Source organism: Chiloscyllium plagiosum, chromosome 2 (genome assembly GCF_004010195.1).
Source record: "Chiloscyllium plagiosum isolate BGI_BamShark_2017 chromosome 2, ASM401019v2, whole genome shotgun sequence".
NCBI classification, from domain to species: Eukaryota; Metazoa; Chordata; class Chondrichthyes; order Orectolobiformes; family Hemiscylliidae; genus Chiloscyllium; species Chiloscyllium plagiosum.
This window is the reverse complement of record NC_057711.1, coordinates 65072054-65088785: the sequence shown is the minus strand read 5'-3', so window position 1 is coordinate 65088785 and position 16732 is coordinate 65072054. Positions and strand designations below refer to the sequence as shown.

At 37.9% G+C, this 16732-nt stretch overlaps 1 protein-coding gene across 11 annotated transcripts in view; it reads left to right on the top strand.

Moving 5' to 3' along the window:
- Positions 1 to 16732, top strand: part of sema6a (sema domain, transmembrane domain (TM), and cytoplasmic domain, (semaphorin) 6A) — a 152344-nt gene that overhangs the window by 88192 nt on the left and 47420 nt on the right. For all 11 annotated transcript variants that reach the window (XM_043711327.1, XM_043711335.1, XM_043711319.1 and 8 more), the window contains exons 2-6: positions 6708 to 6845; positions 7167 to 7284; positions 11349 to 11409; positions 16190 to 16252; positions 16569 to 16670. In XM_043711327.1, the coding sequence (XP_043567262.1) occupies positions 6746 to 6845; positions 7167 to 7284; positions 11349 to 11409; positions 16190 to 16252; positions 16569 to 16670 (444 nt within the window). In that variant the 5' untranslated portion in view covers positions 6708 to 6745. The remainder of the gene's footprint in view (positions 1 to 6707; positions 6846 to 7166; positions 7285 to 11348; positions 11410 to 16189; positions 16253 to 16568; positions 16671 to 16732) is intronic.

The window sequence follows — 16732 nt, the reverse complement described above, 5'->3', positions numbered from 1 at the left end:
TGTTTAAATTTTAGATTTTTAGATTTTTAGATTTTTAGACTAACCCACCCAGACCCATTTCCCTCTGACCAATGCACCTAACCTATGGGCAATTTAGCATGGCCAATTCACCTGACCTGCATATCTTTGGACTGTGGGAGGAAACTGGAGCACCCGGAGGAAACCCACGCAGACACTGGGAGAATGTGCAAACTGATCGAAGTGAGAGTGCGGTTGTGTGTGAAAGTTGTGTTACTTCTAATAGTCAGTTTTAGTTTCTGAAATGGTTTATGATGAATGTTCTATTGATGCTTTAGTTTGAAGACAGAGAGTTTCTGATGCACCTACTTTATCCATTCATTGTAAGGTTTCTTCTATTAGCTTATAGAATATTATTACCATTGCATGAGACCATAATGACAACTTGCAATTATCTAACACATTTTTAATGTCATAAATGTTCTAAGATGTTTCAATCCAGAAAAACAAAGACTGGTTCGATTCCCATCTCGGGCGATTGTCTGTATGGAGTTTGCATATTCTCCCCGTGTCTGTGTGGGTTTCCTCCCACAATACAAAAATGAGCAGGTTAGGAGAATTGGCCAGACTAAATTGCCCCATAGTGTTCAGGGATGTGTAGGTTAGGTGCATTAGTCAGGGGTAAATGTAGAGTAGTAGGGGAATGTGTCTGAGTGGGATGCTCTTTGGAGGGTCAGTGTGGACTTGTTGGGCCAAAGGGCTTCTATGCTAAGAATTCAATATTTTGCTCCCTGGTTGGAATAGAACAGTTTTGCAAACAGAAGTTGGTGCAGAATGAGGTGCAGGTTGCAAAGTTCTGGAAAAGTCAAACATACAGTAAATAAAAAGGTAGGCAAGGATTTGTGCTGTTGGTGTGCTGAGTGTAGCAATGAAATAAATAGTTGCATTGATGAACAAAATGTAGACTTTTTGAAGGTGAGCTGCAAAAAAAAAGAGTAGAACATATTAAGTTTTTTTTTTAAAGCGTCTGTTCTCTGACCTGAACAAGAAATTGGAAAGAAAGATAGTTGCTGGTTCTTCTCTTGCTTTTTGGCTGCTCAAATACTGTTGAAACATGGCTCTCATGGTAAAGCCTATAGAAATTACAGTTACTTGGGGAAATAGCCATTTCCTATTGTCACATTATTTGACCAAGTTGTGAAAGAGCTAGAACACTATATTAATGACGATTGGGAAGGTGGAACTCATCTTAAATTGGTCTCCCAGCAAAATGCTGTATCATTGTTTGGTGGCATCTTTCTTTCCAATTTCTTGTTCAGGTCAGAGAACAGACGCTTTAAAAAAAATGATACAGCATTTTGCTGGGAGACCAATTTAAGATGAGTTCCACCTTCCCAATCGTCATTAATATAATGTTCTGGCTCTTTCACAACTTGGTCAAATAATGTGACAATAGGAAATGGCTATTTCCCCAAGTAACTGTAATTTCTATAGGCTTTACCATGAGAGCCATGTTCCAACAGTATTTGGGCAGTCAAAAAGCAAGAGAAGAACCAGCAACTATTTTTCTTTCCACGTTCCTTTTGAAAACAGCACGGGTTAATAGCCTTAGACCACCACTAATTACCTAAACAAAGCAAAATTCTGATGATACTAGAAATAAAATATATTTTAAGGTTACTAACTTTTTGAGCAGAATTCATTTGTAATTAATGTTATGCTCCCTAAAATGACAGATTATCATTTATGTGCAAACCATTGCCTCAATTTAAATACATGACATTTCATCACAGAAGGAAGTAACTCAGTCCATTGAAGCTAACCTAATCCTATTTCACTCCCCTATTTCATTCTCTTGTACTTGCATCCTCTTCCTGCCAAACCTTTCCTTTAAACCTGGTGCAGTTCCATTAGTTGTTTATGTTCCATGATATTGGGCACGTCATTAACAGACAGCCCTTGTCACACAGTAGCCACACTTTGAATTTGCTATGTAGGCTCAAATTCAGCTGGCAACGGGACTGAGAGAATAAAGGCATCTGGCTACTGCCAGGATATCGGACTGATTTGAACAATACGCTGCTTATAGTCACACCAGTTGGTTGTTACAAAAGTGAAATCCTTTTTTGATTCTCGTATATGGCAGAGTTCATACCCAACAACAGCAAAGCAATATGTATGCTGCTAATTTATATAAATGACTTAGATGAATGGATGGAAGGTATGGTTGTTCAATTAATAAATGAAGCAAAGATATATAGGAAAGTAAATTGTAATGAGGATATAAGAAGGCTCAAAGAACTCTGGGCTTTGAGTGAACAGATATGGCAAATGGTACATAAAGTGGAAATATATGAAATTGTCCATTTGGCAGGAGGAATTGAAAAGTATATCATCTAAATTGTGGGAGATGCAGAGGGATCTGGGTATCCCAGCACATGAATCGCAAAATGTTAATATGTAGATACAGCAAAAAATTAAGAAAGCTAATAGAATGTCATTGCGAGGAGCACTGAATACAAAAGTAGGGAGGTTTTTTTTCACTAGGCAAGTGAGACCACATTTGGTGTACTGTGTACAGTATTAGTCTCGTAAATATGGTGAATGCAATTCAGCGAAGGTTTACTAGACTAATACCTGGAATGGGTGGACTGTCTAATGAGCAGTAATTGGGCAGGCTAGATTTATATCTGCTGAGTTTAAATTAATTGGCAGTTTGTTTCAAACAAGACCCCTCCAGGTGGAGTCTAGAACTAGGAGGAGAACTAGGAGGGAAAAAATGAGAATTCTTTTCTGAAGATCAGGGGTCTTTGGAACGCTTATCCTCTAAGGCAATAGAAGCAAAGCCTTTGAAAATCTTTAAGGCAGAGGTAGATAGCCTTTCATTCCCCTGCTTACCAAGAATCTGTTAAGGTAGGTGAGAATATTGAGTAAAGAGATCAACTATGATCTTTATTGAATGGTAGAGCAAGTTTGAGGTCAGGTAATCTACTCCTCCTGATTCCTATGTTCATATAATGGCAATCTGTACTGTGAATTAGATTGCAATTCTATTGAGGCTGTCTGCCCCATTCGTATGTTTCATTGGATAAGAGAGGATTTCGTTAGCTCTTCTGAATGGAGTGATTCATATGCCACAGTGAAGAACAATCACTAAAATGTTGCATAAAAACAAAGAATTGCAGATGTTAGAACTCTGAAATAAGCAGACTACTGGAGAAACTCAGCAGGGCTGGCAGCATCTGTAGTGAGAAAAGCAGAGTTAACATTTTAAGGCCAGTTATTCTTCATCAGAACTTTAGAGGAACCTTCATCAGTTCTGACAAAGGGTCACTTGACTGAGTGTCAATTCAAAGCTTAATGGTCAATCACCAAAACAAATTTAGAGCCAAAAGGACTGATTTCTTACCCACCCTACTCTGTATCAAATGGTACAATCAGATATAGAAGCATTTTCTTTCCCTTATGTTGAATAAACCTTGGGACAGTAATTCATCATAGTTTGGATCCTCACTGAATCCATCTGCGAAAGGTAAAAGTAGAAACCTCAAATACCTCGTTCCTTTATCCTATTTATAAGTTGTTATAGAATGAGTTGTATGTTGACCTGTCATGAAAATCTACTGGATTTTGACTAAAACGATTGGATTTTATTAGAGAGCTGAAGAGGGGCCATGTCTTCAATGTCGCAAAAACGTCTTGTATTTATTTAGTAAATCGATTCAAGGTTCATCACAGGAACACTACCAAATAAAATTTGACACTGTGCCAACAAAGGAGATTTTTTGTCAAGTTATCAAAAGCTTGGTCATGGACCTAAATTTGTATGTGTCTTAAAGGAGCAAAGAAAAATAATGAAGCAGAGAAGTTTAGGATGACAAATGTTAATGTTTAAGGCCTTGATAATAGAAAGCTTGGTCTCCAGTGGTGTAGCAAATAAAATCCAGGTTCTTCATGAGGCCAGAGGGCATGCACACCTCATAGCAGTGTCAGGCTAGAAAACATTACTGTGTCTCTTACTGGTAAACAAAGCAGAAATATAATTTTCAAGAATTTTTGAAACAAGACAGTGCTGTTGAGGATGATTGGTTGTGTTTTATTTAGTTGTACTCTCATGTTTGAAACAGAAGGTCCTGGGTTCAATAGAAAAAGAACTGCAAATGCTGGAGTTGCGAAACACAAAAATAGAAATTGCTGGAGAGAGTCTGGTCTGACATCATCCATGGAGAGAAAAAAAAAGAGTTAATATTTTGAGGTCTGTGACCCCTCTTCGTGGGTTCAGGCTCCCTCCTGAGATCCATAAATTTATGAAAGTGTCAAGCAATGAAGGACACATTTGACCTTTGTTTCAATGCATTAAGTATATATATATATAGAGAGAGAGAGAATAACTTTTGACGCAACATCTTTGGAATAAACTAAGACAGATTGTCCTTCTTCTGGCATCCAAGCTAATATTTATATTTACGTATTATAACAAAATTAGTCATTATCTCATTTCAGTTTACATGGCTTTCATGTGCATTTTGACTATCACATTTTCTGCATTACAATTACGATGTTGTATTTTATGAACTAATTGTAAAAGGTTGTAAAAAGCATAAGATCACATTAATTGCAACATTGCTGCAGGTTCTTTCCATCTTTGCTCTTCATAGCATTTGAAGAGCATGTGGAACTTTAGCCTGACATTATTATAATTTTACAACATTTAGGTTTATATCTTCAGGTGTGCATGAAAATAGGATATTGAAACACTATAGGTATGTGAATATATAGTAGGTTCAGAGGAATTTGTAGAAGAATCTGATATTTGTACACTTATCTGCGTGAGTTATTGGAGCTATCTGGTGCTGATAAATGGCCACCGCTTTCCCAATATCCCTGCTATCAGCTTCTACAAAGGCCATTTCCAAACATCAAATGCCTGTAGCAAGCAAAATTCAAGACTTAATAAGGTATTATTTTAACAATACAATTGCATGCAAATGCCTGCTATATGCATCTACTATTTTGTCCTTTATTTATTTCTTTACAAAATCATATTGTCCTCCTTTGCTTCTTGTATAGGCACGGTAGAAAGAATGAAAAAACAAGAAACAGAAGTTGAGCCATTTCTGGGTGGGTACAAGCAATCATTTAGACAAAGAGTATAGGATTTGCAGACAGAGTGCGCACATCTTTTTCAAGAACAGGAAACAGCACACTTGGGCAAGAGAGCAGGAGTTGAGGTAGATCTGTGCTAATTTAAGAGTCTCTTGAGACGTACAGTTTAGAACATGTCACATCCAAATCAAAGTCAGATTTTTGCAAATTAACATGTGACATACTGATATCCTTTTAAAACACTTTTATTGAATGAACTTGTTGACATTATTAGCCCTAACTCCATTGGACTGAGGTCTACATTGGGTATCATTTGCTGAAAGTATTGCATCTGTCCTCTTTACAATCGTCCTTTCAATTGCAGGAGGTCATATGACAGCAGTCGAGCTGTACTTGCATGTATTGGTTTAAGATAATAGAGTTGCAGCTACATCAGACATCAGTGCCTCGTTAGCACCTTTTATTATCAAATCATGAAGGTTACAATCCCTGTCAGAGGAGCATTGGAACAGCTTCTCGTGCTGATTCAATAGTCATCCCAAGGCAGATGGGTAGGTTTATATACAGATATCATCCTGCACTGTACAGTTCTCAACCATTATTCATGGTCTGAATGCATAATAAGTTATGTCTTGAATATGGTGCAATGTTGACTTTAGTTATAAAACTGTACAGGTCCCAGAAGAATGTAAATTAAAATCTATTTCTCAATTGATGATTAAAAGTTAATGCAAAAGAGCATTTGGCTAGATTTCTTCAGCCAATTAGTGTCAACAAGACGGTGACACTAAGTTTGAAGACTCTGGTCCATTTAACTCCTTCCTTTTTGTTTCTACTCTTCTTACTTGATTTATTTGCAGTTGTGTGAATGGTTTGACCTATGGAGTGATTTTGTAAGGAACTTGGAATTTGTGGACAAGCAATTTCCTCATTTCTGTTCTTTTCAGTGGGAATGCTTCAACCACCTAGGGAATTTTGAAATGGAGATTAACTATCATTTTTCCCCCTCACTTTTTTCTTTCAGTCTTGGTTTCCTCTTTCTTTCTCTTTCTTTCTTTCTTTCTTTCTTTCTTTCTTTCTTTCTTTCTTTCTTTCTTTCTTTCTTTCTTTCTTTCTTTCTTTCTTTCTTTCTTTCTTTCTTTCTTTCTTTCTTTCTTTCTTTCTTTCTTTCTTTCTTTCTTTCTTTCTTTCTTTCTTTCTTTCTTTCTTTCTTTCTTTCTTTCTTTCTTTCTTTCTTTCTTTCTTTCTTTCTTTCTTTCTTTCTTTCTTTCTTTCTTTCTTTCTTTCTTTCTTTCTTTCTTTCTTTCTTTCTTTCTTTCTTTCTTTCTTTCTTTCTTTCTTTCTTTCTTTCTTTCTTTCTTTCTTTCTTTCTTTCTTTCTTTCTTTCTTTCTTTCTTTCTTTCTTTCTTTCTTTCTTTCTTTTTCTCTTTCTCTCTCTCTCTCTCTCTCTCTCTCTCTCTCTTCTTTCTCTCTCTCTTTTTCTCTCTCTCTTTCTTTCTTTTTCCCTATCTATTGGCCTCTGAACAATGGGTACATGTACAAGATGCAATATAATCCCATTTTTGATCATAAGTTTTAACAATCATAGTTATAGTTAATCAGTGGATGTGAAATTGACATTTACTTTCCCCTTTTTTTGACAGGCTTAAGTGAAAATAAGAGGTGAGCTAGCTGTGCTACTATGAAGCCTGAGGCCTTGCTGCTATATTTTTCGCTACTACATTTTGCTGGGGCTGGTTTCCCCGAAGACTCTGAGCCAATCAGTATTGCACATGGCAACTGTAAGTTTTCAAGTAAAATTTTATTATGTGCTAATTTTAACAAATGCAAAACATCAATGACACATGATGCTTTTGCCTAGAACTAGTTAAATGTCTTTAAGCATAGAAAAAGTGAAATGTAATTTCCTCCTAAGTAAGAATTTTTAGTTTGCAATGGAATTAGTGTCCCTGCTGACTTTTAACAAGGATTACAGGAATGAGTGCGTGTGAAATCTGCTGTGATATTACATAACTGCCTTGGGGTACCAGAAGTGTTGAACTAAGTGTGGGAATTGTAATTCACAAATTGATTGGGTCACATGCTTTTTCTCTCTTTAACAGATACAAAACATTATCCTGTATTTTTGGGTCACAAACCTGGACGAAATAACACACTAAGACACAAGCTGGACATTCAGCTGATTGTAAAAATGAATCGAACACTCTACATTGCTGCTAGGTAAGTATTATTTCACTAACCTGTCAAACCATGAGTTCAATTTACTGACTAGTTTGAAGAAAGTGGCTCTAGCTGCTTATATCATATCATGAGATTAATTGAAGTACAACCCTTGCATGGCATTGTTAGGCAGTAGGCTTGTAGTGGAAGAGTGCTTGCAGCGATAGAAGGTAGTTTTTGTGTCCTTTTCTTTGAAGGTTGCAGGGTGAGTCTCTGATCTCCAAGATATTTAGGTGCCTTTCATATACATATACGCAGATGCAAAGGTACAAGTGTAGGTCAATTTGAGCCTATTCTCCCACTCAGTTAGCTTGTGGTTGACACATGCCTCAACTCCATTCAGGTTTGTATTTGACACAAGGTCAGCTGGAGACTCTCTTTACATTGTGAATGATATCAAAGTTGAGCTTTGCTGCCAGCTTTAAATTGCTGCTGCTGTTGTTACATTTGCAAATCTGGACAGTGGGGATACATCTTTACCTCCTGTGGTGTGAAAGACGTGATGGAAAATTTGCAGCCTGTTTTTATATCAGTCAAATGAAGTCAATACAGTTTTTTTAAAAAAAGAAAGATGTTAAACATGTGATTGATCACGAACATCCGTCTTCTGCTATTGCTTTATATCGAAATTAACCCTGTGAGGTTGTGTTCTTACTTCATAGACTTTTTAAATAACATGTTAATATATCCATAAACATTCTGCCTTCATTACATATTTTACCTTAAGCATATTGTGACAAACTATTGTGAGGATGCAACCTAAGACAAAAATATTCATTATTTTCATGACCGTGATCTGTTCACAATCTAGATGATAGTGTGAAACATGTCACCATGCCAAAAATACCCTCTTACTCCTCCCTAGAAATGTCATCTCATGTTTGTGGTGCTTGCATGGACATCTGAGTAGTGTAGTTAAACCAGAGGGGAAGTCATACAGTGGAGGATCATGGTGTGTGACCATGCAAGTATACAGCTTATGGGGAGCATTGCTGCTCAGATATAGATTCAACTCCATGAGGATTCTATCCATTTAAATCAGGATGTAGTGCTATTTTTAAACTTGCACTAATGTAGGGGGATCATGTGCAGGAAGTAGAAGGTCATGTTTGCTCAAGGGGCATTCATTTACTGCTGAGTTAAAATTATGGGAACTAAATTCAATTTGGAAGCTGGATACTGCAAAAGAAAAGTTATTTGAATCATGGCATCTACCATAATTCAATTAGTGTTGGATGGTGAAGAGGTGTATCAAAAAGAAAATAAAGGAAAGGAAGATGAGTAATTTATCTTTATGTCAATTGGATGGTAACCAGGCACTGGTCTGACTGTGCTAAAAAGTGTTCCTTTTTATATTGAAGTTAATATCTGTTTGTCTCTTTAATGCTTACTAACAGAAGTTTTTAAATAAGCTTCTTTAAGGCAAAGATAATCTGTTGAATATGTTCTGTCACGAGCATGAAAAGCAAGTTTGTATTCTGTTTTTGGAGAAAGGAAACATTTTTTTCCCACTGTGTAGTAGTGTGAATAGCACGTAGATGTTGTTTGACATAATTCAAAAAGTTGCACTATTTAAAAAGCTTGTTTTGCAAACAAAGCATTTGTGAAAATAGTCCCTTTGTAAGTGCGATAGGTTTAGCTGTCAAATAATGCCAATAGATAGGTAACCATTGTCAGAACACAATTGTTAGGAAATCAAATTTGTTTTAGCCTCCAGTGGACAGTGGAAATATAAAGACACATCTTGAAATATCAGTTTTTTTTAAACACACAAATGATCCTGTAATTTGTCTTTTAATATCGTTACAAAGGTTTAGATGAAAAATATGATTATTGGAATGATTATTTCTAAAGAAAGCAATATATTGCTTTATTCTAAATGGAAATAATTAAACCAGAGGCAGGAGCTGCACTGTTCATTCCCAGCAGAACCACCCCCAACCCTCAAAATTTACTGAGATACATGGGCATCAATTTGGCAGTTGTTCATGGATGGGCAATGACAGGAACATTTAGCTATTTCCTCTTCTCTTTTCTGCTATCTCTCCCCATTCCAACCACTGATCCAATCAAGGATGCTGCCAAGAGTTGTAGCAACTTTACTGCTGCTCTGGCTGACAGCAGAACGAAGACTTTTGGATATTGTGTATGTATGTGCTATAAACTGGACCTTTTTATTGTTTTGTGGAAAAAAACACCTCTGGTCTCCTGGAAATAGTTGCACAGTAACTATTTTCCATTGCCTAATTTCATATAAAAATAATAATACTATAGTTGAGATTACACATTAATTGTTGTGCTGTATAAATACCAATTTGAATAATTGGCTGTACTGATTGGATCTGTCAAAACACAGAAGTGTCTGGATACAGTAACACATTAGAATGCCCACAACCAAATGCATTTCTAAATTGCAATGATTGGAATACAGTCAGATTTTATATAGAGATCCATTTAATGGCATCCAAATAGAAAGTAAAGCAATTGTTTTAGCAGTTCTAGATAAGTATTCTTTCCCCTCCTAGGCAACATTTATGCCTATTCTGCTGTCATAGAGGGAATGTGTGTGGTAGAATTTAAAAATAGCTTGGCACCTGGCATGCTAATGGTTTTCCCTGTTTGGAGGATTGGTGGGTATTTGTAAAGAAAGTGCAGTTCTCAGCAATGTATAAGCAATTTGACATTTCACGAAGGAAACTTGGCAAAGACAATGGACTATTTGTCTGTGTATTGTTTTGAATGAGTGGATGAAATGCATTAGACTCTAAGCATGGCTTAAAAATGCTTTGCAATTGTCGACATTGCAATTTTATTCAAACATTTTCAGCAAAGAAATGTGCCACTTTGAGCATGTCCTTGTCAAGTATAAACAGTGTTTTGTTTATTATTTAAAGTCAGACGATATCATCTCTAGGAAGGTTTCAAGTTAAGGGTATATGCAAGGGTGAATTTTAAAAATGCACAGCCAGGGGTTTCAGATTTACTGTTCATCTTTCATTCAGCTTTGGTGTCCAATGTCCACCCCTCCATATACGGTTACATGAAGGAGATCTAATTGTACTTGTCAGTATTCTATAATGGAAAGATTGGTGTGCTGTAGGTGTGAGAAGTTGCATCTGTGGCAATTCTGCGTTGATGTGCAGCTATGTACTGACTCTTCTTTCTCTACTATTACATTAGTGAAAATGATCTTATCAGCAGGGGCTATGCTCAAAATTCAGTGCTGAATGCCAAAACCTTCAGGTACTCTCCAAAGTATGTAGTTTCTAATTTACCTAATGAGCACATACAGATCACTTGATTCCATCAGTCTCGATTGGAAATGGTGACTTGAACGAAGAGTGGAACACATTTTAGTCCAAAGTAAATAAGGGAGAGACACAGTGCATCCATTGAATCATTAATGGTGCAAGGATCATAATTATTTTATCTATAAAATGGGAGACTGCACACTTTACGACTCTCAATTTGATGTATTAAATGTCATAAATTATTTTAAGTTTTCAGATTTTTATTCTATTACATTTATTTAATCTCTTCTAGAAGGCATTGATCCTTTTCTGCGAGCTTTCAATACATTATTCCTTTAACTGTCTTGACCCACCTGCTCTTTGTTTATCAGTGAACCTGAATGGTGAACATTGGCAGCCACATTGACCATGGGGAAAGATTTGGGTGGGCACAGGGAAGACATCACAGCTGAAACTGATCCTTTCCTCACCTGACATTCATGTACATTGGTTTCTGACAGGAATTGATGCCCTGTGAGCAGGGTCAGGAATGTCAATCAGGTTCAGAGTTCAAATCTGGGCACCCTTGTGTTCAGCATGGCGCAGCTATTCACTGGATAAACTGAGCTATTGGGAAACCAATTTGCTGCCTTTTTATGAATAATCCATTGACCAAAGTCATTTTGAATGTATTTATAATAGTTGTATTATTATGTGGTGAGGCATTTCAAATTGAATGATTGCAACACTTGGCTTGCTGTCTGTTGAGTACAATAAGATTCTGCAGACTACGGTTAAAGCTTGAAATGAACATGTAGATTCTTCTGTTTATAGAGACCATATTTACACTGTTGAAATGGATACATCCTTCACAGAGCAGATTAATTTTAACAAAGTAAGTAGCGTGTGTTTTCTTTTGTTTCTGTGACTGTGCTGTCTCAGTTTAAACATGAAGGCCCATATGTAGAATCCAGATAAGACTCGAGTACTGTGAATTGAACTATGGGCAGTAAAGCATGGGTTAGATGGAACAGCTACAATCTTCAGTATGAGCAAGTTTTGAGGGAAATTCTGACTGTTACGACCAAGATTTGGATTAAAGCATCAAACCACTTCTAGTCCCATTCCTCCACTGGTCACAGCATTTTTTTTTTAATGTAACCAGTGGTGATACAGCCAGTGACGTAGATTTTAGACTATATCTGGTTTAGCCTTTAGGAACAATTGAGTCAGCTTTAGTTAACAACAAAGTACAAGTTTATTACAAATATAACTTAAACATACAAAGATCATTGACCAAACAGAATTGTTTAAAGTGTGCAAAGTTAAATATGACTTACATATTCCAACATTTGCAAAAATAACAATACAAATATGGCAGCAGATTACCTATGGTCAAATACCCCACATCAAATAACAAGTGCAATCAGCCCCCAGCCTGCCACCCACATCCACACCCTCTGTTCGTGACGCTGTTGTTCACCAGTCCTCATTAAAATGCTACAAGATTGTGCTGCTGCTTTTCTGTTGATCCAGCCTTAAAAACAAACTGTTCTGTCACAGACTGGCCCGTAAATTGTTTGCACACAGTAGTTCACCTTCATTTTCTGGGACTGTGCTATACTTGCACTCCAGCTCTTACACTCGGGCACAACTCTTATTTTTCATAAACCATGAACGCATCCATGTTAGCTCATACCTGGACTTATTTCTGAGCTCTTACCTGGCTGTAAAAAGAAAATACTGCTTGTGAGTTTTCTTCACCCTCCCTCATAGCTGCGCTGAACTTTTAGTGATAGGCAGCTTTTTCTGAATGTCCATGCCTCCCAGGACATTTCCAGGGCTCTGGTTCCAACACTTGGCTGCCTAGTAAGTCCTTGGGCTACTTCTTCCTTAGTTCTAACAGTGTAGAGTCATCGAACTGCTGTTTGATTTCTCACTGACTGCCCAACTACACAGACCCATTGTTGTTTAGTTGTCTTTTCAGCCGCACAGCTTAATAGTTATTTTCTGCATGCAGCTTCTGTTTTTGTCTGACTACTTCAACTAAGTGTGATCTGGAAACTGCTTTTTAGTGACCCCCCCCTCCCCCCCAGAACTATTTTGAGTGACCCATTGACAACCCTGCAGCGCACCCAACCCTTATTGCTTGGTAAAAATTTAACGTGATAATAGTTTGGAACAATCAAATATAGAAATCAGCAGTGGAATTTTAAATGTAATAACCCTGTAGAACTGCCTGTGCCCTGCATGTTAGTGTTCACACGATATTGGTTTTGTTAGCACAAAAATACATTCAAGAGAAAGGAGTTTATCACATAATGTAAAAGTTAAAATCTATTATTGTCATTAATTGCCATTAAGGCAAGTTTTATTCAAGTAAAATATTTCAGTAAGCAAACTATATATTTACAAATGCCGCAGTTGTGCTAATCCTATGTATTCAAGTGTTTTATGGTCTATTTAGGAGGCACAGGGTGTTTATTTCAAAAATTACTTATTCGGTTAGCAAATTCATAGTTTGAACAATATTTAATCTCTAATTTTATATATTGTTTTGCCTTGTGAAATGATTATTACAGAGGCAACCTCGCTAAAATACAGTATTGTATATTAATTTAGGCCTGATATCTCACTCCCAGGCCAGGAATACAGAGTTGAGAAATTTCCCAATTCTCCAAATCTAATTCAGGAGAAAGTGCCCTGGGACGTTCAGGTATTCATTCAGGGGAGGATGCAGATGGGGCTGTTGGAAAAAGTCCACTTCCTTAGTCCAGGACTTAGAGTCATAGAGATGTACAGCATGGAAACAGACCCTTCGGTGCAACCCGTCCATGCCGACCAATATCCCAACCCAATCTAGTTCCGCCTGCCAGCACCCGGCCCATATCCCTCCAAACCCTTCCTATTCAAATAACCATCCAAATTCCTCTTAAATGTTGCAATTGTACCAGCCTCCACCACATCCTCTGGCAGCTCATTCCATATACGTACCACCCTCTGTGTTAAAAAGTTGCCCCTTAGGTCTCTCTTATATCTTTCCCCTCTCACCCTAAACCTATGCCCTCTAGTTCTGGACTCCCCGACCCCAAGGAAAAGACTTTGTCTATTTACCCTATCCATGCCCCTCATAATTTTGTAAACCTTTATAAGGTCACCCCTCAGCCTCCGACGCTCCAGGGAAAACAGCCCCAGCCTGTTCAGCCTCTCCTTCTAGCTCAAATCCTCCAACCCTGGCAACATTCTTGTAAATCTTTTCTGAACCCTTTCAAGTTTCACAACATCTTTTCGATAGAAAGGAGATCAGAATTGCACGCAATATTCCAACAGTAGCCTAACCAATGTCCTGTACAGCTGCAACATTACCTCCCGACTCCTGTAATACTCTCACCAATAAAGGAAAGCATACCAAACACCTTCACTAACCTATCTACCTGCGACTCCACTTTCAAGGAGCTATGAACCTGCACTCCAAGGTCTCTTTGTTCAGCAACACTCCCTAGGACCTTACCATTAAGTGTATAAGTCCTGCTAAGATTTGTTTTCCCAAAATGCAGCATCTTGCACTATCTGAATTAAACTCCATCTTCCACTTCTCAGCCCACTGGCCCATCTGGTCAAGATCCTGTTGTAATCTGAGGTAACCCTCTTCGCTGTCCACTACACCTCCAATTTTGGTGTCATCTGCAAACTTACTAACTGTACCTCTTATGCTTGCATCCAAATCATTTATGTAATTGACAAAAAGTAGAGGGCCCAGCACCGATCCTTGTGGTACTCCACTGGTCACAGGCCTCCAGTCTGAAAAACAACCCTCCACCACCACTCTCTGTCTTCTACCTTTGAGCCAGTTCTGTATCCAAATGGCTAGTTCTCCCTGTATTCCGTGAGATCTAACCTTGCTAATTTGTCTCCCATGGGGAACCTTGTCGAACGCCTTACTGAAGTCCATTTAGATCAAAACTACCACTCTGCCTTCATCAATCCTCTTTGTTACTTCTTCAAAAAACTCATTCAAGTTTGTGAGACATGATTTACCACACACAAAACCATGTTGACTATCTCTAATCAGTCCTTGCCTTTCCAAATACATGTACATCCTGTCCCTCAGGATTCCCTCCAACAACTTGCCCACCACTGACGTCAGGCTCACTGGTCTATAGTTCCCTGGCTTGTCCTTACCACCCTTCTTAAACCATGGCACCACGTTAGCCAACCTCCAGTCTTCCGGCACCTCACCTGTGACTATCGATGATACAAATGTCTCAGCAAAACGCCCAGCAATCATTTCTCGAGCTTCCCACAGAGTTCTAGGGTACACTTGATCAGGCCCTGGGGATTTATCCATCTTTGCCCATTTCAAGACATCCAGCACTTCCTCCTCTGTAGTATGGACATTTTGCAAGGCTCCCCATTTTCCAGCCTTCCCTTTACCTGCGAATATCTGCCCCCAATCAGCTTTTGAAAAGTCTTGCCTAATACCATCAAAATTGGCATTTCTCCAATTTAGAACTTCGACTTTTAGATCTGGTTTATCCTTTAGCTACAGTTGTTTTTTTTTGTAAGATAGAAAATATTACTCCTCCAATCCTCAGTCTCCATGCTCCATCCGTGCCAAATCATATCAGCTAATTCCTACCACCAAGACCCTATAGCCCCAATGCCAATTTAATGCCAAGACATGCACCCACATCCACCACATTTTGCTCTTATACCCTTTCTGCCAATCTACTGTGCATAGAACTCATGTGGAGATGAAGTAAAATAAAATTCTTAAATTTTGATTACTTGAGAAAACATGATAACTGATTTAAAAAGAAACACTTTCACTATTTTACCTACTTTGTTCCTTGTTTTTAAAAAGAGCCAAGCATTTTAATGCTTACCCCACTCAAAAAAAATTCAACTGTGGGCTGACTGGCACCCCATTGTGAAAATAGGTTGAGATCTGTCATGTAGTGCTAATGATACCCATAAGCGTAATAATACCAGACAGTGTCAGAGCAAGCACTGATTTAAGCTTCTACACTTGCAGAAAGTTTCCTTTTATCAAAAATGTGAAGTTCACATTTAAATCCCAGCAGCTTGATCATCCCAATTAGTTTAATGGTTCCCATTACAGCTGAACAGAGAAATAATTTATCCTTTTTTTTAATGCCCACTTTTCACAATCTCAAAGGGCACTTCAGTATTCCCAAAGTTGTCCGTGGACTCAAGTCATGGTTTGGACATTGAAGTTTCAAAAGTTGTTTTGAGGGCAGCTGCATGTGCAACTGCTTCTGTGAGCAGTGGATGCGCAAAGTACAACCCACTCCTGTCGTCTTAACCACCACCCAAAGGGGAATAAAATGGTGATTGCTGGGTTAATAGGTGGGACTCCCAGCAACTGGTCTGTGGCACTGATTTGGCTAAACTGGGAATGCCGTCCTTCATTGCAAAAATTCAGGTCTTGGTCACTTGCGGCATTACCAAAGGAATTTTGTTCTTCAAGGAGCAAAATGATTCAAGGAAGTCTGTCAAATGGCATTGCACAAAATGGATGTTTTCATGGTTGTTATATGTTCAATGTTTCTAACACCGCTTATAAACTGAATTAGCTGCTATGTATTCTGTGGTGGTAGCTGATAAAATGTGTGAAATGCTACCTTTTAATAATCTGGTTCTTCTCATCACAGAAGTTAACATGGCGATCTAAACAAGCTGACATAGACATATGCAGAATGAAGGGAAAGCATAAGGTAAGCAGGTATTATTTCCCTAATGGATGCCACTTCAGCATAAGACTTGCTATGTCTGTTATCATATGTTGCAATCTCTGACCTTTTGATTTTGTCATTAATGTGATTCACTGGCTTTATCAGTTATCTCCTAATGAGTTCCCCAGTTGATGGCTTGATTTGTTACAGTGGTGAATCCTTAGAGGCAGAAACTGTCATTTTGTTGTTTTGCTATGAAGGCATTTTTTAGTGGCACAGCTTCTAGTAGTATTTGTGTAATGAAACATTTGCACTGTAAATTGACCATAATGTAGCAATTTTTTTCTTGTTGGCTTAGGATGAATGTCACAATTTCATTAAATTGCTTCTGAAAAGAAACGATAACACCTTATTCGTCTGTGGGACAAATGCTTTCAACCCGTCATGCAGAAACTATAAGGTATGTTCCTCAAAATGCTTTCTAAGTAGAATAGTTCAACATTTTCAATATTATACTGAGAG